General features: G+C 40.7%; 1 protein-coding gene across 1 annotated transcript; it reads left to right on the forward strand.

Annotated features, from left to right (window-relative positions):
* The first annotated feature begins 275 nt into the window (after positions 1-275).
* Positions 276-13326, forward strand: LOC112991679 (acyl-CoA (8-3)-desaturase-like). Its single transcript, XM_026114337.2, has 12 exons — positions 276-550; positions 3005-3115; positions 3566-3763; positions 4799-4900; positions 5092-5220; positions 6583-6640; positions 7108-7184; positions 7265-7362; positions 7798-7894; positions 9047-9126; positions 9338-9463; positions 10363-13326. Exons 1-12 carry the CDS (start codon positions 332-334, stop codon positions 10412-10414), a joined length of 1347 nt encoding a protein of 448 aa, XP_025970122.2. The 5' UTR covers positions 276-331; the 3' UTR covers positions 10415-13326.
* Positions 13327-24414: the final 11088 nt, after the last annotated feature.

Raw genomic sequence — 24414 nt, forward strand, 5'->3', positions numbered from 1 at the left:
AAGTCTTTGTATGTATGCACATTTGCATTTAGTGAAGCAGCCTACAGTTCCCGTGTGCAATCAGACCTTCCAAAGGAAACTCGAAAAGGGCAAGAAGGAACAGGGCTTTTATTCAAGGGTGTGTCAAAGTGCCTGGTGTGAACGTGGAAGAGGAGGGAGCTTTGGAAGGTGTGTTTGGATGAGGGGAGCCAATCAGCCCTGGAAGCGTGGGGAGTGGCTGGGAGCGGGGCTGTATAACGGGAGGCTGACATGATTCACCCTCCACCTAGACAGAGTGCTGCAAAGCTTGGACTAGTGAATCTCAGTGCTGAACGTGCATCCAGCAGTGCAGATGGCTCCACAGACTGGCTCCACCAAAAAGGAGACACGACCTATTCCAGCCTTTCTACAGCTTTTCACTTGGGAGGAGATCAGAATCCGCAATGGTCATGGCCAAGGTCGGGAGCAGTGGCTGGTGATTGACAGGAAGGTTTACGATGTCAGCGAGTTTTCCAAACGGCACCCTGGAGGAAGCCGAGTTATGAGCCACTACGCTGGGCAAGATGCTACGGTAAGATCTGAAAAGTCAGTTGAGGAAGGTGGTCCATTATCAGGGCAGAATGACATGGTGGGACTCCAGCAGAGAAAGCTTCTGGTGTTTGGCACTCTGCGTAGCCAGATAATGTAGTGGATGGGTCTGTGCTGTCTCTAAGAATGCCCTTCTGGATACCCTTGAGGTCCGACTTGCCTGCTATGCAAACTGTAAAGCTCTGTTTAGGTTCATTACACCCTGATGTAAACAGACCATATCCATGCAGGTTGTCTTGCCACCGGGCACGATCAGGCCAGCTGTCTTCCAGATGCCCGAAAAGTGTGTGCACTGCAGATGGGAGAAAGGGAAGAGGTAGAAAGTGGTACGCTTAGTGTGAACTGCCACTGTAAGGCTGCTCTTCCAGAGTGACGTAGATGCCGTCAGTGACAAGCAAAAGGTAACCAAAAATACAGCAAGGGGATGGATAAGGAGGAGGTAATAGCCAAACATAAAGGCAAAGTAATTTGTGGGGCAGTGGAGGAAGAGGAGGAGGTTATTAAGAGAGGGACACTATGTTGTACAGGTGAGTGAAGAAGACAGTTGAGCAAAGAGGCTATTTCAACAGAGGGAGAAAAAGTAGAAAATTACAGGAGGAATAACTGAGAGATCAGCAGGGATGACATTTGGCTGCAGAAGATGAGGAAAAAATCTACAAATAGTCATCATTCAAAAGCAGATTTTCTTGAGATTCCTGCAAAATTTTTTTAAAAGAGGGTTTCTCTAAAATAATGTGTTGTTTGTTGACAGTAATAATACATTTTAAGCAGATCTCACAGACTATTCACTGAAAGTTGATACTGAATTTTCAATCAGAAATATGTGCGTTAGAAACCTGGCCAAGATTAGGGCATAAACTTTTGAAATGGGAGACCTTGATTTAATTCTTGTCATGATAGACTTTTTGACTTCAAGAAAGCTGCTTATCTAGTCTAGTCCTCAGTTTTCAGTTTGTAAAATGGAAAAGCGCTTCCTAACTCATGAACCACAGTAGATAAGATAGGTTGTTTTCACACTTCATTTCTCTCATCCTGCTATCTAGTTTGAGAAATATACACTGTCATAGAAAAGTAGAACTGGAAGGTGTCTCAAAAGATCATCTGGTACATGCCTTTGCCTAAAGTCATGATCCAAGACTTTTTCTCTGTATATTCTTGGCTTCCTCTATGTGCATTACTTTGCAAATACAGACAATATGCATTGCAGAACATTACACTGATATTGGAGGTTAGGTGCTTTGCAGATGATTGTCTTTAAAGTTAATCCCTCGGAAGGTGGTGATCAGGGTGTAAGAGAAGGGAGAAGAAAGGACAGGTTGCAGGACTGAAAAGCTTGCATTTCTCTGATAAAGATCTACGATACTGAGATTGTAGATAGGAAATTCTAGGTAAAAGGATTGTGGCTCCTGCCACTATGCTGCAGCATAGATACTTGTAGCTTGATTCAGTTTTAGAATTCCTGGCAAGAGGGTGATACATAAAAATCTGTAAAAATCTATACAGAATCATAATGGAAAGGTACTCACAGTCCTCTGGGTCTGGACAGAGTTTCTAATTTTTCACTGAGACAAAGTGCCACTTAGTTGATATCTGTCAAAAACTCATCTGCCCAAAAAGTCACCCTTCTCTGACTTCTTCTAGACTCAGGTACTTGGAGATGGATCTTCCCTAAACTCAATAGGACTGCCAGACTGCAAAAGGAATATAGTTAACCTCTTCATCTTCCTTCTGGAAAACTCACTGACCAGATGGGCCAAGCAAGAGCTTTGATTTTTCTGTCTCCTCAATTCCACAGTTTAGATCTCCTTTCAAAACTGGTACTTTAAATGACAGTTGAATAGACATTTTTGTGTCACTAGTATTACGCAGATCCCCGGAATGTCAGTCAGTCCTAAAATTCACAGGGAACTCTAAGGGATACCCTGCTTTGTTAGTCCTGCTGTGTTTGGAGCTTCAGCCCACATTTCCTTTGGCCCTAGTGTAAGAAAAGCAGGATTTAAAAGACATCATTGTTTTCTCCTAAGCATGGCAAAGAGACACCTCATTCACAGACCTGTTTTCCTACTCCTGAGTCCTATCCATAGGGCAGGGCTTTTGGCTGGAGCCTTCTAAGGAAGGACTGTGCTGAAACAAACAGATGAAAGAACGTTTCCCTCCGCAAAGAGCTTTTCATCAAATACTTTCAAGTTTATTACCGGCCTCGCCCAGGTACTTTTATGACGTCTGATTTCTTGAAACGTCTCCAGCTTCCTTGAGTCTACCTCCAGCTGATGGCAAAGAACTACATGAGCAATCAAAAGGAGCAAAAATCTAAAAATCTCTGGACTAAAGGAATTGGGGTCGTGTATTATATCAATGACGTGGAAAATGTAGGGGCTGGGCATCTGGCATTTGGATACAGCCCCTTTCTTACTCCATTCCTTTGTGTATTTCTCAGGATGCCTTTGTAGCATTTCACAATGATAAGGCTCTGGTGAAAAAATATTTGAAATCTCTGCTGATCGGGGAGTTGGCACCAGATCAACCCAGCTCTGAGCCTAATAAAAAAGTGAGTATCCTAGAATCCAGCTGTGGGAATGGAGTGAGGTTCAGTTTGGGAGAAGAGCAAAGTAAGAGGGCTCACAGATCTAGTTTCTGAAACAGCATGCCTGACACTGTGCCATAGGCTGGGTGGTGGGGAGGCTGCTGGCAGTAGTCACGCATGAAAACATGCACTGTCCCAAAATAGCTAAAACCGTACCTGGGTTGGGGAATAAGCCTCAAAATCTGTTCAGGTCTTCCCACTGTGATGTCTCAGTAACAGAGCATGCTGGCACCTTGTTTTCCAGTGTCAGAGCTAAACAAGATCTGTTGATCTTGCGCTCCTTCCTGCAGAGACCCCTCTGATGGAAGGTTTACAGAGTATCTCCACCAGCATCCATGGCTACTCTGGGATTCCTGGGTCTGCTCTGTTATTTTTTCAGAATAGACAGTGTATTAATACTTACTTTATCCACAGAAATTGCTTTTAGAGGATTTTCGTGAGCTGCGCTGCACTTTTGAGAAGATGGGACTTCTGAAGCCAAATCACATCTTTTTCTTTCTGATTTTCCTTCACTTCCTGATATTGGATGCTGCATCCTGGCTCGTAGTCTGGTACTTTGGGATATCCTCAGTGCCTTTCTTTGTTGGCATCGCACTGTTCACCATTGCTCAGGTAAACTGCTGACACCTGTTCAACAGCACAGACATGTTTGGTGTTTCAACATGGAGACGATTAACGAGATGTTCCTATCCTTGTCATTGCTTTACTGCCTTCTCTTAGAACCTTGTAACCTGGAAGACAACAAGCACGTTCTCCATCACAATTTCTACTGCCTCCAGCAAGTCTAGTTTTGCTGACAAGCTGCTCACTATGGTTGGAGGAGTGCTGGGAATTAGAGGTGGCAGTTTCACAGATGGGAAGAGTTGATCTAATCACTTTCCTCAGCCAAAAGAGGGAATATCTCATTCTTAACTCCACTTTTAGCTCTGAGTTCTTTCTGTTTACTTCCTGATGGCTTTGATGCTTGCTGAGTCCTTTATGAGCCAATTCTTCTCACTAATCCTGAATAGTTTTCTGCTGGATTAGTAAAACGAATCAGTTAATAGAAGGGCATGATAAATGAGTCAGTGCAGGGAAGGAGGAAACAGGACTTTGTGGCCCTTGGGAGACAGGGGTTGGAGAGTGAGGGGAGAAAGAAAGCAAGACTTTCTTTGTAGTGCTGAAACCCCCAGGTTTGCTCAGTTAACCACTAAACCAGTGCAGAGTAACTCATTTTTGCTATCATCTGTTTCCTTTGCCTAAAGCAGATATTCCAAAGGGAGCTTTCTTTTGTATTCCTATAGGAATATGAAACGCAATGAAACTCTGGATTTGGAAATTCTTGCACTTCTTACCTGGTAACTTTGAAATTATATATTTGCAAGTGAGAGCAATAGACTTCTGTGCTGTAACAGTGAAATTAAATGTAATGAGGCATTGCTGCTTACCCTATTGCCACTACAATAAAAACATTTCTGGCGTTGAGCAGCTTTACTGGGCAGTAACCCCAGGGGAAGCTGTCAGCATTGAGCCCAGAGGAGAGCAGGTGATATTTCTTTCTCCGAATCAGAAGGGAGATGCACTCACACTATGAAGGTTCAGAGGCTGCCAGGGGAAAATAAATGTAACTGCTGTGACTCTTTTCTCAGTGATACTTTTGTTTTCCAGATCCAGATGTCCTGGTTCCAACATGATTTAGGACACTGCTCTGTCTTCAGGAAGCCTAAATGGAATCGAATGCTGCAGATGGTTGTGATAAATGTTCTGAAGGTAATTGCCACATTGTGGGAATATTCTCTGGGAATAATCTGGATGGCGCAATGGATGGGAGCGTCGGTAGATTCAGGCATCATCATCTGTGGGGGGAGGATAGCGTAGCTGTTGTTAATAAGTGGATAAATAGCGATGTCGTTGTTGGCATTGCTCTGGTTTGAGTCCCTGATCTTTGGTTTGTCCTGCAGGGGTTACCTGCGAGTTGGTGGAATCACCTGCACAACCAGCACCATGCCAAACCCAACTGCTTCCGCAAAGACCCTGATCTCAACATGCACCCTCTCCTGTTCAGCTTGGGGAAGACACTCTCTGTGGAGGTGAGTATAGGGATGTCTGGAGAAGCAGAGAGACACTGGGGTAAAAGATTTTAAAGGTGGAAAGCTATGGAGTGGGGTGTAATAACCTGGTTTGCTCCTTCCTGCATAAACTCATGCTAATTTCCAAAGTGCACTAAGGTCTGAGAGTCTCATGGCCCAACTGTTCACTCTGTGAGTCCTGAGTCTTTGTGGCACGCTCCCACAAGTAGAGTCCAGGTTGAAGACATTATGCTGAGGTCCATTTCAAGGCATCTGACTTAAGCACCTAATTCAGACCTCATTATTATGGTGTATGGGCACCAAGTCCTGAGAAGCAAGGTCTTAAAATAACCACCTACATTCCCGTGTTGCTAGAAGAGCGTGATAAGCACCTCAAAGGCCTTCAGAGAATGAGTCAGTCCACTTGCACTAGTGTTACATGTTGTTAGTGATATTGTAGATAGTGAGTCAGATGTTTCCTCTGAGTCCTTTTGGCAGTGGGGGCTGTTTGGTAGCTAAATCCTTCATTAGCAATATAGTTGCTATGTGCAAAACACAAACTTAGCAGATTTATTTCTTAAGTGCCAATTTTTTGTCTCTCACAAAAATAAAACCCATGGGCACAGCCTCCTGAATCACTGTGATTTCAGACACAGTTAAGATAGGTGAGGTTTTCTTTTGCCTTCTCTTTGCACAGAAAGCAAAATATTTGACAAAACAAAAAAGGAGATGTCTTTATATAGCATTTACTATTTTGATCCTGCAGAAATGATTTACAGTCTTTACAGGATAGCCTCCAAATGCTTACATCATTTCTGACCACTATCTCCTCTATCACTCAGAAACTTGGGATGTCTGCAGCCCATACCCATCTGATACAGAAGTTCAGATAGTTTTCACGGCAAACACATCTCCACATCCTGCATTCATCAGCCACTGCCCTGTTCATATCTCTCTCTTAATATCCATTTTAATAAACTTTTCCTCCCTGAACTTCCCTAGTCTGAGCACTCTATGGTGAGTACGTGGAATCGATTAGATTGGACTTTCATTACCCTTCTGGAAACTTCCACTGCATCCTCAAATGCCTTCTGAGCATTTTTGTTATTTTTGATCATTTTTGAAATGAGCCTAATCTGAGTTTTTCAACTTTCCTAAAAAAATGACTCTGCTGTGGCCTCTGCATATGTTGATAACTAAACACAGAAGCTCAAATCAGCTCTCCATTGCTTTGCAAGTTCAGCACCTGCTATTCAAGAAGGGAGGCTGGATAAGGGAGATAAGAGAGGTAGTTCTTGATGTTCTTCAGACAGGAGTAAGAAACACCTTATGAAGGGTCTCAGTTCTCCAACTGGTGCATTACAATGTCCTTTTATTTTTCAGCTTGGGAAAAAGAAGAAGAAGTTCATGCCTTACAATCATCAGCATAAGTATTTCAGCCGTGAGTATCCCCCCTTCCTTGCAGTGCTGTGGGAACCCCACCCAATAATCACTACTGCATCTCCTCCCCAAGACAGTGCTTTTCAAGATACTGCCATTGATGTCATAGCCTCAGGGACAATCACAGCATTAAGAAAGCCTCTCATGAGGAGGAATTGCCCCATATGTTTCTCTTAGGATTACATGATGTTAGGCACTAGACAGAGGTGAATCAGGTGCCAAGAAGGAAAAGATGGGAAGGAAATGAAGAAACGAGGGGTGCTGAGATGAAAAGAGGAACTTGTTATGTGGACACATGGAAGTTAATGTAAATGGAAGTTAGTGTAAATGGAAGAGAGCAATTTTTCTTTGGTCCTTCTGCTGTAATGAGGAACCTTTCAGCAGAACTGTTTTTTCCTCCTGATATTCTGTAAGCTTTATGATGCAGTGAAATTATAAATGTCTCTCTGTTCTCACTCTTTCCTTCAGTATTGGCCCCAGCTGCACTTGTGCCCTTCTTCCAGGTGTCTATATTCTACTTTGCAATCAAGAGGAAAAAGTATTTGGTGAGTACTACTTGCACTGTTGCGAAATCTTTGCAAAAATGTGGGGTTTTTCTTATCATCTTTTTTTTTCTTTTTTACAGGATCTGTTATTGATGGTAGCTTTCTACATCAGAATCTGTCTCATGTATATTCCTTTAATGGGATTTAACAATTTCATGGTGTACTACTGGCTGTCCAGGTAACGCACAGCACACCCAGAGTCCCCACAACTGCTGTTTGTAAATAACATTCAACCGCAATGGGAATAAATGAAAATAAATTACAGTTTTCCTAGAAGTAAATAGTTAGCCAAGAAGAAGTGTTATCACTTCAGGAAGGCTGCTCAGGGACATCTGCTACTACAAATTCAGTGACGCCAAAAAGAAACTCCAAAAGCTAAAATGCAAAGGAATGGAACAGAAAATCCTGAACGATGTAGAAGTGCTGTTACATAAGATAAGACTTACAAGAGGCTGGGCAGATAAATGTTTTCAGGCTATTACTTTTTGAGGCCTTAGTAACTACCACTGGAAAGTCCCCTGTTTTTTTGTCAGACAGCAAAGCGTCTATTTGAATGGCAAGTTTGGATGGGATTGGAGGCATGATGAGTGCGTCTCTGTGTTTATTTGCCCAGGTACCTGGAGAGCACCTGGTTTGTTTGGGTCTCACAGATGAACCACATTCCAATGAACATTGATTATGATAAGAATGAAGACTGGGTATCTACTCAGGTGAGAATCTCCTCTCTTCTGGGAGCTATGGGTCTGCAGTTCTGAATTACAGGACAAAGAAAATGTTCTTCTCTGAGCTTTAAAGCTGTGTTAGCGAGATTTGTTCTTGCCAGTCACTGAATGGGCCTGTATTTCTGTAGCAGTTGACACCTTTTAAGCTTTTAGTTGGAAAACAGGATTTTATCCAAAATTTTAAAAAAAATCCTGTTTTTTCACTGAAAGGTTTTGACACATTTTCATAACGCTTTTCTCTTGAGTAATATTATGAATACATACTGAAGTATTCAGTCTTCTTTTTAGCTCACCTAAGGAGAAGCAAATGAGGACTGGATACCTTGATTTTTTTTGCTATACAGCTTTACAGGTTTACTGCAGATAAGATAGATGAAATAAAATTTAGGTCTGATAAAAATGAGCATGTAAATACAATTTACCTGCATCCATACTACCTAAAACAGTATAATCCTGCATAGTGGTTTCTAAGCTTATTTCTTTGTAATAGAGGAAAAAGACCCAGCCTAGGACTCATCTGACCAAATTTAGATGTCTGCTTCTGAACACATGCTACATTAATTGGTGAGAAACAGGCATTTCTAGAGCATGATTCACCTTATCCTAAAATAAGCATCTAGAACAGGTCAGATGAATGGCACTGTAAACATTTTTGTTTTTCTCTGCTGAATCTAAAGGGAGTCTAAGGTGATGAGCTCAGTGACAGATTTCAGACTAAAGATATCTAAAGTAGGTGACGTGAATCCCATCCTTAGTGTGCACATGAGTCTTTGTTCTAGAGCTTTTGCACTTGATTCCATTTATAATAGTTGGAGGAATCCAAAAGAGTGTTTTTTGTTAGACGTCTTTTCTCAGAGATGTGAGGACAACCTCTCAAAAGAACCACAGTGAGGTCTGTGTGTGCGCCAGCAAAGCAGCTGGTCTTCCTGAGCCAAGAACTGGCTAAATTAACCTATATCCCAATAATCCAGTTCAGTCTAGATTTTGTTTAATTCTTCAGGGCAATTATGGCCATAATCCCTGCCCCTAAATTGCCTTTTCACCTACAGAAAGGTGGGGATGAATTGCTGAAGTTCAGTTACCCAGGCATCCAGACAAATAAAAGCTAAATCATGTTATTTCTGTCTTTTTTCCTCCCAGCTCCATGCAACATGCAATGTGAAGCAATCCATGTTCAATGACTGGTTCACTGGGCACTTGAACTTTCAAATTGAGCACCAGTGAGTATGGTTATGGGGAGAAAAGTGGGAACAATATGGAGCACTTTTAAGTGAGAAAGGCCTGGTAGTCTCACGAGGGATGAGATTCATTAGGACACCCTTTGGTCTCATTCTGAAAGTATGGGGAGGGTAGGGACGTATTCTGAACAGAGACAATAATGGGTGGTGCAACCCAACTCTTGCAACAGCTCCCTCTCATTCCATCATGCAGCCTTTTCCCCACGATGCCTCGACACAACTACTGCAAAGCAGCTCCTCTGGTGAAAGCCCTGTGTGATAAGCATGGCATTGAGTATAAAAACAAGACTTTACTCACAGCCTTCATGGACATTTTACAGTGAGTATCAGCTTACAGGGTGGTTTTACACTGTAATGGCTTGCAAGTGAGGGACGTGCACATAAGCAGCTGTTTCAAATCAGCATCCATGTAGAGATTAAACCTAGCATTTATTTAGATTTTTTTAAAGGATTTTCTTGCACTCCTTCATGCTATGGAAAGAGAGGCCAAGGTATGATGGAGGGGAAATTCACAGTATCAGGTCCAGTCCTACAGTGGTCCCACTTTGAGTCGCAATAGAGCATCCTTATATGTAGAAATACTGTTTCTGATGTGAAAACAGCATTCCGTTTAGGTACCGTGTGCATTTTTGATGCTAGTTGTAAATGTTCTCTAGCTATCTCACAATTGCCCTGCAATAACATCTTCAGGGGCATTCAGGGGAGTCTGAAGCAGAGATAGATGCCCCCTTAATAAGAAGGAGTGGGCTGAGCACCCCGTCCCTCACACCTTGCTGTGTGGGTCACTTGTCAGGAGCAGGGGAAGGGGACAGTGTTATCCAGAGCCCAGGTTCTGCACTGTTGGCTGAGGCACAGCGTATCTGACCTTCCAGGTAGTGGTGCAGCCTCTGACACAGCTCATTCCACTTATACCCTTTAATGTTGTAACAGTACTCTCCCTAGGAATAAAAATAACCCCTTTCAAAGATTTTTCTCTCTGCCTTAAATCCCTGAAGCTCATTCTCCATAGGCAGACTTTGCTATCTATGAGATGCCTGTGCAGTTTTTAATCCATTTTTTCCATGTTCTTCCTCATTCCAAGTCAGCTTCTTTGCTTAGACAGATATATTTTTCCCCCTCCAAACTATTATTTTTACATTTAAACTACTAAACATCTCTGCCTCCCCTGAAGCTGAATATTGTGTCTCCATAAGTAATATTTTTACTCTGCTCTTGCAGCTCCCTGAAGGATTTTGGGGAACACTGGCTTGAAGCCTATCTGCATGGATAGAAACTGGCAGCTCCTAAGAGGACCTCTTCACCAGCTGACTTCTGCAAAGGGTCAGCACAGACCGAGAGAGTGTGTGTGCCCTCTTGTGAAAAGACTGGGGAGCTGGGCAAATTTCAGTACAAATGGGGAGAAAGTGGGCTAAAGACACATTTTTCCTTGTTCTGAACAGTGAACCTCTATTTTTATTGCTTTCAAACTCAGCATTTAGAGCCATGGAGCCATGATGAATGGGACCTTTAAAACTGGGAAAAGTAGCTCTTGTATTGACTTGATCGGGGGCTGAAACTGGACCAGCTCTTACCTTATAGAAGAAGTTTAAAAGGAAGTTTTTAGTATTTTTGGCTCAGTGGATCAGTGAATATGGGCTACGGCAAAGCAAACTGCAGGAATTCAGAGCACTTTGAGGGGGGCGGATTTTTAAGGGATATTTTAGAATAGATAAAATAAGCATGTAAAGAAAAAGAAGGTCTCCGGTATGATGGCATCACTAGCGGCGATATGTACACCACTTGCTCTAACTACTTACTTAGGTGTTACAGCTAGGACTGTTCATGGATTGCACAGGGAGCCAGATAACTAGATGCTAAGTTTCACATCTATAACAGCTGGTTTGAATGGAGTCCAAAGAGTATGTATAGTATGTATTATTTTTATATATAAATATTTTTAGTCGAGTGGTGAGTGTGCTGTCTGATTTACTTTCTCCTATGATGCATCATACAATTTTGCTGGTATTATACTTCTGAATAGGAGGCCAGAACTCAGGGAGAGGTTTTATTTAGATAAATCTTTAGCATACCCAAGGAAACCCCTATGAAAATTGTGAAGCCATTACTATGCACTACTTATTATTTTTATGAGTGAAAAAGAGCATGTAAGATACATGAAATGCTGTTTCTGTAATGAGACAGTTCCAGGTATGTGTGATGTACCATTTTGATGTAAGGTATACAAATTAAGCTGTTCTTTAACATTAAAGCCTTAGGGCAATACTTGCAAAAAACCTTGAGTGTCTTGTGACCCTGAGCTCCATCTTCAATATAGTTTAGCACTTAGGGTCATATTTTTAAGAGCAAGTGAATGTATAAAAATGTGAATTAGTGCCTAGTAAGAGATACAGAGCATCTACTTCATGAATTATTAATTTCATTAGACTGACTTTGATGACACTGAGGAGCAGATCCAGATCGCAAGGATATTAATGGCACTCTTGCTTTTATTGACTTTTATATGTATTAATTTTTATCCAAATACTGACCGCCTAGTGCTTTCAAGGATATGTGGATATCTACATCAGCTGTTAAGCAACTAAGTACATTTGTGGATCTGTTCCTATATCCAGAAAACGAATGAAATCATACCTAACTTAGTCCTTCCATGCAGACTTCTTTGGTCCTTGCAAACTTTTTCTCTGTTTCTGCATCCCCAAGAACCAACTCTCACAGGTTTTGTACTTGTGCTGAGCTGCTTGGCCACAAGAAAGACCGAGCCTTCCTACTGGTTGTCCTGCAGAGCTTCCACTAGTGGAAAGCATAAAGACTACCTATAAGTTGAAGGCAAAGTAGCACTCCAAGAACACTGGATTTCTGCTCTTGGTTTGTGAGAGAGGCAACAAAATGAAGAAGCTAGGAGTGGGTCTGCACTGGAATATCTTCGCTGGAAGTGCTTTAAAGCTTATGGGAAAGGTAAACTGGAAATGAGGAGACGGGAGAGAGGAGCACTGATTAATAGACAAGAGAAATAGAGCAGGATGTATGGAAGAACAGAGGAGGTGTATGGATATCAACTAATAACAGGAAAAAAAAAGGGGGGATAACAGCTGAGTGGTGATAACAGGGCTAGAATGAAGAAGCTAGAGTACAGGAATAAAATAGAAATATAGGAATAGGAGTAAAGCACCTCTTTATGACTTTTAGATTGAAAGACAAATATTTGTTTTAGAAAGAATTTATGAACTCTGATTAAACTTGATGATTTTTGCAAATGAATGATGATGATTCAGGGATAGCATTTTCTAATATGACCTGCAGCTGACATAGTCCATTATGAGAAGGTTGAGCCATATTGACAATACCTGTATTGTATTGTGTTCACCTGACTGACCTAAAACCATGGAAGCAGGCCGTTATGCTAAATAAACAAGAAAATTTGTTCATAAAAACAAAGGCCATGTGGAAGAAAAGTAGTTCTCCTCCTGTGCCATTCACATCCAGAACTCTGTGCCCCCAACCTTGAACGGACAAACCATGTGGAGGAGGACAAGGTGAAGCATCTGAGAGTGAAATATCACCTTGGACAAACTGACCCAGCTGCAATCCATTGATGAGCAGCTTTATATGCATTACAAGCTATGGACAACGAGTCTTCTTCTAGATGACAAATAGTATCAACCCCATAAGTAAAATATCTCAGCACATGAAACAGAAGTTTGGACTTACCATTTTTTTCTTTTGTTTCTGAAGAATATCTCCATTTATTATCTTTACTTATAATTTATGTGTGTATGTGAAGATACTAATAACACTGTTCCAGTGATTTCCTAGTAATAAATATCAACTGTCATCGAGGCTGACAGATACCACTGAAGATTATTTTGATTAAAAAGTACTGTTATTCAAAATCTGCTTTGAATGTGATTTGAAAATTCCCTCTAACTAGTACCTAGAATGGTTCTGTGTTCCTAAACCCGAGGGGAGTTAAAATGATGATATCCATAATTATATAAGAACAGCACAACAGAAGAAATGTGGCAGTCACTGTCAGTTGTTAGGAATTGGGTTCTGCTCATTTAAACAAAGTGTGTAGTTATGCAGAATAATGCATCTTTTTCTATGCAGCTTTTTCTATGCCCAGCTGCTCATAGCTTAATTCAGTGCTTAATTCCAATTGAAATAAATGGGAACTTGATATTGTTTGGCTTGTATACCTGATTGTATTTGCATTGCCAAAGTCCCTCTGCCTTAGCACAATCCTTCGTGTCATTTTAAATTCACAGTTATTCAGCTTGTCCTGTGATGAGTGAGCTTCTTCCCACCACAAAGCAGGAAAAGGCAAAGGGAAATGATGCCCAAAGTACATGCACCTGACTTGTCTCAGCTCAATCAAGAGGATTATAAAAGGCCAAAGGCAATGAGTAGCTGAAGAGAGAGTGATGGTTTAGAAATAGGTGTTTTTTTCTTGCTCTTTCCCTAAAGAAAAGGCTTGTCTGGACTGAAAGATTTTGCCATAGTGCTTTAGCTTGAGAGCAACAGGACCAAAGGATTTCCTGAGAGGTGGCCTGAGTGTTAGCTGTACTTGATAGTAAGTGAATTAGGAAGTGTTACGACTAATCCCATGTTTTCAGGTGCATGAAGACTAAGGAGACTGAAACAAGAAGGTTTATGTGTGTGCATAAAGAGTGAGAAACCTAAAAGCTTGAGTAGGAGGTGAAGTGCTTTCAGCACAGTGTGTGGGATATGCCTTTCTCCTGAGCAGACCATGATAGTCTCAAGTTTTCTTCCCTGCAAACTGCATGGTTTAGGGTTTGCTCTGTTCAGTGAAGGTGCTACAAGATGTGCCACTCCAGGATACCATGGGCATAAGAAGTCTCAGTGCTCCTACCTGACTGTTCTGGCAGCTGTTCTAATGGGGATGGCACATCTTGAGATGTTTTGGTGAGGCATTTACAAGTGGCTTTTATAAGCTGGTAAGACTTTGTTATGGAAATACTTAAGTGAAGCTGAACTACTGTCTGCTGTACGTAGGTGCTGAAGAACCCAAAGTCTGTCTTCTCTATGCTCTATTAGATTTTGTGAAAGTTGTTGCCTGAGGAATCTTATGAATTACATGTGCTGAGACTCTACCTATTGCACTGTTGCTGATGCAAAGTGTAATACCTTCCTGTTTATGTATTGTATTCTGAAATGTGATCCAGAAACAGAAAATGGCATGAGGATGCTTCCTCACTGTAGTCATGCAGACTGTCACGTGGGAATGGGCAAGCCTGAATTCTAGTCTCTGTATTAATAATTATTTAAGCATAGTAGTCATCTCCTAAAGCTACCACCTCAGGAGCTTGGAGACTCTCTGGGGAGATAGAAGACTGGACTATGAAGTTCACCTGTACTTAATCTTTGCACAGATACTATTTGTAGGCATTTTCTTTTTTGAAGAATCCATCTTCCTGTTAAGAGCCCTATAATGATTTTCATATTTAGATTAAGGCTACTTTATTTCCAAAGTTAGAATTTCATGAGAAAAATCTCGTAACAAAAATATTTGTTTCCAGGTGTTGCTTTTCTGAATGGTCAGAACATCAAAGAAACCAGGTGCTTTTGAGAAGAAACATAATCAAAAGCCCAACCTCTAGCAAAATACAGCTTTGTAGAAAAATCGAACCAAAGCCAATCTCCTGGATGCTCCATTTCAAAAGTCTTCTAAAGAAGATTGAACAAAAATGTGCAAAAGTTGTTAGAAGGGTGAAGATTCAGGTCATGTGTCTGGAAATCTCTCTACTTTTAAAGTGACCAGAGCAAAATGCAGTGTTCAAGGAGGATTCTTAAGTGATGTGTGGAGAGAACTGAACCACTTATTCCTTCTCTTTCCACTCCAACTTCTAAGTCTCTTAAGTTTCCTTTGTCTCTTCTCCCAATTGACTAAACAGGGTCACTTCTTGCAACCAGCTTCTCTCTCAAATTGGTAGTGAACACTGAGCCCATCTTCCTGCCTCCATCATCAAACCCTTTACCTATGTGACATACTGTTTAGGCAACTGTAATAATAACTATAAACAACCTGCTATAGTAGTAGGAGGAAGAATTTTGTAAATCTGTTCTCTTCTGTTCTACTTATTTTCTTTTCTTAGTATGCAACTCCTGTATTTCCCTCTCACTTCTCTGCTTTTCCCCTCAAACTCTTTCTTTCTTTTTTTTTTTTTATCATTGTCTCTTTTAAAACTCTTTCCCCAATGTGTTTCCATCAATCTCTTTCTTGCCTTCAGCTGGTGAATGTTTCTTACCTCCTCATGATTAGTCAGACTCCAAACTTTCTCCTCTTTAAGTTCTTTGAAAGATTTCAAGAATGCTGGCTTGGTGGCTGTTTGTATGGATAAATAATATCAATGAAGCTCCAGCAAATATACTACACAGAACAAAAAGGAGTGCAAAATTTGGGGATAAGGTTAAGCTTGGCTGAGCAAAGCTTATTTCATTACGAAGGGCGGTATAAATGACCACCTTCCCTCTCCTAAATGTGCATCTTTGCATTTGCTGGTCACTCAGGCTCTAGATTTAGGGAGGTAATTGGATAGGATGGTTTGCATGGAAGATGACTGAAGGAATTTAGAAATGGGAAGAACACCTCCCTTGTCTACTGATGTCTTGCTCTGTGTGGCAGGACCACAGCTCAGCACCTACCTTCTCTCCTCCCTGCAAAGGATAAAATGATTCCCATATGAGACTTGTTCACTGATTCCTTTTCCCACCCACCCACCCCTGCAAAAAATTATTAGAAGTCTCCAGTGTTATTTTATAGACTCTTCAATAGTTGCCTGAGGACGACTTATTTTTCTTCTGACATGAAGGAAGTTACCATGTATATTTAATAAATATCTGTTATGGGATACTAACCAGAAATAGAGGATCTCTACAAAGAAGCATTTGAGGACATTGATGGCTACATTCCAATTTAGCATTTAAAGTGTCTTTTCTTCAGGCGTTGCCTACATCTGGCTCAATAGATGTATTTTGCTGTTATTCTAAAGCTCTCTGAATAATGAGTTATGCTTCTCTGCATGTACAGAGCTGCCTCTGTCTGAGCAATTTTCATCTTATCACCCGCCGTGGGTGGAGCAGATTAGTTATTCCTGTTTACCATGTGCCTGGAGGGGGCTGATGCCATTGGCATGCTCAGAGCACTCCTGGCATACTGGCAGGACTGTGCTTCTCAGAGAACTTTTATGTCCATTTTCTTTCTAAAACAGAGCTGGAAGAGCTCCTCCACTTTTTTTTTTTTTTCGTAATACAGTGCAGTGGTTATGGCAGTGTGATTGTGGAGGTTCAATTCTCTCCCTAGCAAAAGCAATTCAAAGTCATATGCCCTACCCCTCACCCACCTGTAGACTGGATAGTGATAGTCCCCTCTCCTTGGACATTGTACCGCAGTGCAACAAAGAATTAGACAAAACTGTCCTCTCTTTTTTGGTATTTCTAGTCTAGTTCTTAGAATAATTGTCTGGCAGGAATACTACTCCCATTTTAGAGGCTTTCTACACCTTAGGTTCAGTAGTTGCTGATAATTGCAAAAGCAGTTCCTTCAGAACCACATCCATAAGCCTGCTATGATATCTAAGCAATTACCCTTAAGTTGTACTTCTGAAAGAAGGAGGAGGAACCTGTTGTTGTTCAGGCTCGACAAGGTACCGGAAAATGGTGTGCCAGCACCGAGGCAGTTGTTCGAATGTCGTTAGTTTTTTGGGGGGTTTTTTGGTACCCTTTTTGAGATTTCTATTGAGGCACATGCCCTGCGCACACACGGCAGAGCCTGAGAAGCTCCATGACAGGTCTCTGATACCAGGAGGGAGTAATTTAAAATGAGGATTATCTCTCTCCTGTGCCCTCTCTGTACTCATCACTATCATCTAGAATTAAGACAACAATGTGCCTTGAGTGTGGGAGGATGAATAGTCATATGCAGAAGAGCAGGACAGTTTCTGAGTGAGAAACAGAGATTAATGGAAAGACTGCAGAAGCTTGTGCAGCAGAAAGTGATAGATGTTTTTGATGCTGTTTTAAAAGCCATTTGGAAACAGTTGTTATGGTGTTTGGAATCTCCTCTTGTACAGCGCTACTGGAGTCAGCTACAAGTTTCACTCTGAATGAAGCCAGCTCTCTAATTCCTTTCTTCTGAACAGCCTGTTTGGTGCCACACGTGCTGACTTTGCCTTGCAGCATCTTGAAGAGTCAGGACTGGGCTCCCTCACGAACTGTTGAGTTGGAGTGGTCACACAGACTCAGGGCAGTAAAGCGGTGAAGAGGCTGGTGTAGTGACTGTACATTAACATGATATGTTATGCAACATAGACCTTCCTTCAGGACTGGCAGTACTATTGCATTGAAGAAGTGTATAGGATCTTGCCAAACAGGCTTCTGTGAGAACAGTATAATCTCTACGCTTAATGTATGCAAGCTAAAGATAAAGTCAGATATGCTTGCTTCAAAATCTGTGAGCGCAGATAGCAAAGTGCTGAAGGGATACAAGCTATGATTTTAACAAGTTATGCAAATGGCAATAAAGAGTAAATGAATTTGTCTGGCTCTTGCTAATTAAAACCTACTTTCACTACTGGGATTTTGCATGTCAAAGAAACCAACAAATACTGCTATAGTAAAGCTGAAAAAGGAGATAACACTTGCATTTCAGAAGGTGTCTGTATGATTGAACTCTCTGGTATTCAGAGCAGGACGCATTCACCTTGCAATACTCTGCTTGGCAGGGATAAACCAGTGAATGACCTGTTTTAATGAATGAGCCAAATAGGATACTAACTTACAGTAGTATTTAGGCTGTTATAAAGTCCAACCCCCACTTCCCCTACCCCAAAGTTTCTTTTCTGAAGAAGTTAGGTAGGATTATGAAGAGGATAAGATGGTGGAAATATATATTCTTTCAGAATTTTGGCACTAACAATGAAATTACAATATAGAAATAAGAAAGATAATTTACTATGACAACACAGTTACCCAAAGGGCAGTACTGGGCAACGTGATAAGAAATCATGAGGCAATTCCTAACAAGGAAGAATCCGTTACTTATTTTGAGATTTGGGCTGAATCTCAATCAGCAGAACAGATCCACGTGGTATCTGGCCAAATGAATTCCTGCTGCTTCCATTTAGACACCAAAGAGCGTTTCCCAGTGTACTTTCCATATCCTCCATGGACTGGAGGTTTCCACTGGGGCAGTTTAGTATCAGAAGATGAATTATATCACTATGCTACAAGTATTCTTTTTTGATGAGTTGTGAGGACAGTCTTTGTTTGGACCCTTGGTCTCTTAAGGATATTTGTATCTTACCAGAAAGACAATGTGGCTGTTATGGCTGAGGATACATCCCATCTTCTTCACAGCATATGTTACCAGATTCAGTTTAATGACCAGGGAAGTCACTAAAGAATATTCCACTTGATTCTTTCCAGTTACAACTGGAACTTTGTTCCTTGCATGGAATTTTGAAAAATTTGTGAAGTGCCATTAGCAGTAGGTTGCAGCTTAGGTAGTACACTGCCCACTTGCCACCTGGTTCAAGGTACAGTTACAATTTTTCAGCAACCTCTTCCTGGCAATGAAGTCTAAAATATCCACACTAATACTTGGTTATGTCAGATGTCTTTGTAGTTAAGGTATTCTAATTTTTATGGAGATTTTGTGTAAAATAGAACTAATAAGCTGATGCCTCTAAAGAGAAACACCCTAAGTGAGGTGATGCAAATGTATTTTGACACAGTTCATTTCAACAAGGGAAGCGGTAGATTATCCATGCCTGGATAGTTAATAAATAAATAATGAAACTTTGCTTCTTAACACAGAACATTTGTTTGAAGTTGGTATTTTATATATATATATATATATACATATATATGTATACACACACGTATGCACACAAAGTTAGCTCTAGTAGCTTCACTAGTCCTATTACTTGCGCTAGCTCATTTCAGTGCATTGGCTCTCCTTGGTGGAAGAATCATAGGAGATCGCTCCGGCAGTTAAGTAGAAGTAGTAAAAGCAGACTGCCACCATGCTCTGTAATCATACTTGAATTTCCGTTCCTAGTTCACTCTGTGGCCTTCAAACTGTATCAGAATCTTTCTGCCAACTTCTTAGGTAACATTAGGTAAACCCCCAAATCTGTGACATAAATTTTGGGTTAAACTTCAGTTGTTTCAATTCAACAGGGGGTAGAAGTCCTTTTTTTTTGGTTTTCCTTCAGTGCACCTTTCACGAAAGGGCCCATTTCTGAGCCATGCTAATCTTGATTCAAGTTTCTGAGCTCGAAGGTGGTGTATGCTGTATATTTTCAGTGTTTAAAACTTGAAGGGACTACCTAGATTGCCTTGTGCACCTTTGCTCTGTTGATGTTTGCTCTGCTGCTGTTGTTACTATACAATATCAAAGTTTTTAGGTTCTTCTGTACTCAGTGTTAGCTTTGCCACATGCACTGGTGAAGTCATCTGTCTGCCACTACTCGTCACTCTGCTGTTATGCCTTCTAGGATAAGGCTAGCCTTTTTGCCACAGCATGGGATTTGGGAGCTCGTGCATTGCCTGTTGATATGGCCTGCATTCCTCCTTCTTGAAAGTATCACTTAACATTTGAAAATACATATACATATATGTGAAAATACAAACTTTTGGAGTGGTTTAGGTACTGTGGGGATCTAAATCTCTCTCTGCTGACTGCTCTAACCTTAAATATATTTTCCAGTCAATTAGTATTCATGCTATCTGTATATTTTGTCAGCAGGGTTGTTACGCTTCCTTCTAGATCATTAATGAAAATACTGAATAACGTGAGATTCAGTCCTGTTCCCTTGGAACTCACTAGAGGCATTATCATTTGATGATTTCTCATAGATGAAGTAGTAATTGTTTAAATCATTTAGTTTGTTCTTTATTGATATTTGAGGTTTTGGCTTTGTAAGTGCTATGTTGAAACATCAATATGTTCAGTTAGAGACATAAACAGTGATCCAGCCTATCTCTTTATGCCGGTCAATCAAGTTTATTGATTCAAGGGTGTCTCCACTAGAGTCGTTGTTCTGATCTAAAACGGATTAGGAGAGATTCAGACTACTCACATTAGAGAAAGAAAAAAGGGAAAATTTGTAAAACGCTATTCCTTTCCTCCCGGATTTGTTCATTGCATGTAATACCCAAGAAACCTGACATGAACCTCCAGCATCAGACTCCAGTGTGAATTAATCTTAGATTTGTTTTCTAAGCCTGGTTTCCTGCGGAAGCCACCCTTGTATGGTTACTGTTGGTTGTATGCTCTCTCACCTGTAAGTTCATGTTGCCTGCTCTTTATCAAAATTGACAGGAGAGCAGCGGCATCAAAGACTTCTGTCTTACAAAATGTGTGAGACTGGGCAAATGAGCACTAAGGAGCCTGTGTAAGTCCTTGTGTAAGGAAAAGCTGGAACAGGAACTTTGTTCCTCATGTCATATGATACCAGAGAGTGTCTCAGACTGATTCTCTACATGTCCAATTGGGAGAATAGCTTCACCCTGCTTCAGTTTAAGTACCTAGTATTAAAACTGTTGGGCAGTTTAGGACTATCTACTTATTACTGCAGCAAAGTTCTTGTGCCAAAAATGGTATGCTGATACATGCAGTTTTCTACCAACACAGCATGGAGAATGTTGAGTAAGAGCGAGCTAATTACGCAAATAAAGCCTATATGCACTGCAAGACCTCCTGCACACAGAAGTCTACATGACTGTACTCTTCCCTCCAACTCATAATGCCGTTTCTGTGAGCAGAGTTGTGCATAGTGGCTGCAAACCATTCAATATACAACTGAGGCTTGCTTACATGGGTTTGCCTGTGCACCTACAACCTGTTATATCAGTGTCACATAGACAGGTCTACCTGTGTCTATATGGCCACGGAGAACAATATTCCTACTAGACACTATGAAAGATCTGTGTAATAAAGGTAGAGGCATTTGTCAAATAGCACTGCTAGCATCATTGCATTTTCATGTAAAGTACTTTACAGCTTAAGATATGGTAGCTCATTTTAAGCGACTTGTTTCTCACTGCTACATAAAGTAAGGCATAACATAATGGTTTATGCTTGTTACACTGATCATGAGTAATTCCTTCAACTTCTGCAGTGAAGAGTCTGGCTAGAGAAGATCTCTCCATAGTCAATATACACTCTTAGCTGTTTAGATTTTCAATACATTGAATATATTTTTACAAATTTGTTAGGCTTCCAGGTGTAATACATACCCTAAGCATGCACGTATGAGTCAGTCTTTGGGTCAGTGCAGGGCACAGAGAATTTAGAGTTATATCTTACAAGATATTTATGAGTCAATCCTGCAATTTAGGTGCCTAAATATCTTTAGAAATCTGATTCTTACCTTCTTAATAGGCATATAAAAAAAGCAGGAGGAGGCATATGAGAGACCATGTTAGATCAGAGCAATGTTCCAGCTAGGCCAGTATCCAAAAGTGGATGCCTGAAGAAGGATATAAAATCAGATTCAATAAGGATTAATGATAATGTCTATTTGATTTTCAGCTATGGACTGGATGCACAGTGACATATCCAACGCAGGAAGGAAAATGATGACAGCTCTGGGACCTGAGATGGTGGCTGACAGTGATTTAAAGGATAACTGTTCTCTGGAATTACTCATCCCATTCCCATCGACCTACTAGGACCTTCAAAAATCCCACCCTCATGCTGGAATGCCGAAGTCTGATCATCTTACGCTCTTCTTGAACTTGTGAAATAGCCTGAGCTGCTTTAGCCTGTTAAAATAGAAACAGATTTTCCAGGCTGCAGTTCCTCCTGAAGCTGAAAAAGCATTTGTTTCAGCCTTTTAAAACTTGTTCAGGTGGGCACTAGAGAGACAGACAGACACATCATTTAAAAAACAAAACAAAGCAAAACAACACAGTAATAGTATATATGAAAGAAGTCATCTCTTTGTTTCCATGTGGTTCTTCCTGACTGTGCGTTCAGAGAATGCACACTCTTAAGCTCCTACTGTGATGTGGTAGCTACCGAAAAACAGCAAGCTATGCCATAAAAACAGTGATTTCAAACTAAAATTCCCTGTGTTGTTCCTGTTTTCTCAGGGTGAGTGGAGTCAACCAGTTCCATACTGTCCTATCTTGCTATTCCATCAGGGCCTGTTGAGATTTCGACACACCATTATGAAGCTCAAATTTGCTGGCTCAGAAATGCTTTTCTACATCAGCCTGGCACAGGAATGAGCAAAAGAAAGCAGGTATGTACCGCTCATAAAAGTGCTCATTATAGCAGCTTTACATGTCACCTGTGGGACGTGTGCTCAAAGTTTGATATTGCAGCATACGAAATTTGCTCAACGTGTGGGATGATGATGTAAGCTTCCTAACCCTACAAGAAAAGCTGCAAGCTGTGTGGGTGTGGGAAAACATGAGAGAGGTTCTCAGGGTACTTTTTAATCCTTTTTTATTAATTCACTTCTTTTCTTTTCTTTTCATTCCCTTCCATTTTATGAACATGGCAACAACAGCTCCTGCAAAAGGGAATCGGTGTTAAGTCTGGCAACAACAGTTTACTTCAGGGCTGCAACCCAATTAAAAGATTTTATTTGTGCTAGAACATGCATGACAGTTTGTGTGTGTGTTTTGGGTTTTTTTTGTTTTTGTTTTTTACTTTTTGGAAGCCGATGCTAGATCTATCCTAAAAGTTTTTTGGCCCTCTCCCTGCTGTAAATGCTTACATAAGGGCCAAGGCAAAAACAGGAGATGATGATCTACTCTGCACATTAGGGCCTACTTCTCCAGAGAGATGTGAAGGGAAGGCCATGTCCTGCTCATGCTTCTTAGATCTATGCTTCTGCTCAGCCACACACAAAGAAGGAAGTTGCCTATCTGTAGAGTTCCCTTCCTTTGCACAGCTGTTCAGAGGCACAATTATTCTCTACCACCAGTTCTCAAAGCAGTGCTTCATTCTACCACTACCACCATGCTCTAGTGACCTAGTGGTACAACCAGCACACCCCAGAGAACCGGGCATTGGTTTGATTATGGGAGATGGTGTTCTGTTTCACTCTAATTTTTTTATTAACAGATGAAAACTTGAAACCACAAGAGTAAAAAATTACTAACATGCAGATTAGAATATTTGAGGGAAGTAGGTAAGGTAGGCTGTATCTGAACTGAGGAAACACTACACATAGGAGGGAGCTAATAATGTTGGGAATCCAAGTGTAGTCCATTGTTAGAGAGCTGAATCCAACACTTCAGATTTTACTTTTTCCAAAGTGTGGTCTGCTGTTAAGGAGTTGAATGCAACACTTCAGATATTACTTCTTTTGGTTAAGCTGATGGTATGTATGGGTTTAACACCATGGGCATTTCTAGATGGAACGCAGTTGCCTCCATATGTTGTTATCTGTCTCATTTCCATGTGTAACAACATATCAGTTGTCATCAATCTCATAAGCCTTTAAAGGTTTGATTTAATCTGCTTTGAAAACCACTTTCTACCTTGTATTCCTCACTGATGTTTGAGAACTTACACAATGAATAGGCTAGTGGTCTCTCTGAATTAAGCAGCAGAGGACACTGGATTAAGTGTTAGGAGTCAAGGACCCTCAGCTTTGATTTTCAGTCCCTTGACAAGTGCAACACATTACTCTGGTCATGTTGCTAATGGCACCAGTGATCCAGTTGTATTTCTCTTTCCACAAAATTCAGATAATGAAAGACCAAAATGTAGACTTTGAGCTTTATTTGATTAGATTGCAGTCTATTTTGAGTTAATCTTTAAAAAAAAAAAAACAACCCAAACACCTGTGTGGGGTTTTTTTGTTTTTTGTTTTTGTTTTTGTTTTTAGCCTCCTGACTTTCAATACAATCAATAAGGTCCTGTACAAGGCAAGAGGTGTGGAAGTCTCATTGAAGGAGATGAAGGTAAACACTCAACTATCTGTTCAGCTCCACCTAAACACTAAACAGGTAGCTGATCCTACTTTTATCATGATTTCTTACTGGGACTGTGCCTAAATCTATCTGAACAAGTATATGCTATATTGCCTTCTCTGGAGCTACCATGATTATGCTATTTTAGATTGTAGCATGAGATATTAAAGATGCTTAAAGGCAATCACAGTTAAGAAATGTGATTTAGATATAGTGTGAACACATATTTAAAATTGCCACCTCACTTCAGCAATTTCCATGTAATTTAACTTCAGATATAATCAACAAATCTTTTATTAAGTTTATGCTAGGTAA

This window comes from Dromaius novaehollandiae, chromosome 5, assembly GCF_036370855.1.
Source record: "Dromaius novaehollandiae isolate bDroNov1 chromosome 5, bDroNov1.hap1, whole genome shotgun sequence".
Lineage (NCBI taxonomy): Eukaryota > Metazoa > Chordata > Aves > Casuariiformes > Dromaiidae > Dromaius > Dromaius novaehollandiae.

What these genes read in the sequence shown, in the direction of transcription:
- LOC112991679 (XM_026114337.2), top strand. Translation starts at nt 332, where the DNA reads ATGGCTCCACAGACTGGCTCCACCAAAAAGGAGACACGACCTATTCCA. An exon ending in ACGCTGGGCAAGATGCTACG is followed by an intron (nt 551 to 3,004) that starts GTAAGATCTGAA and finishes TGTATTTCTCAG; the next exon opens with GATGCCTTTGTAGCATTTCA. An exon ending in GCCTTCATGGACATTTTACA is followed by an intron (nt 9,464 to 10,362) that starts GTGAGTATCAGC and finishes CTGCTCTTGCAG; the next exon opens with CTCCCTGAAGGATTTTGGGG.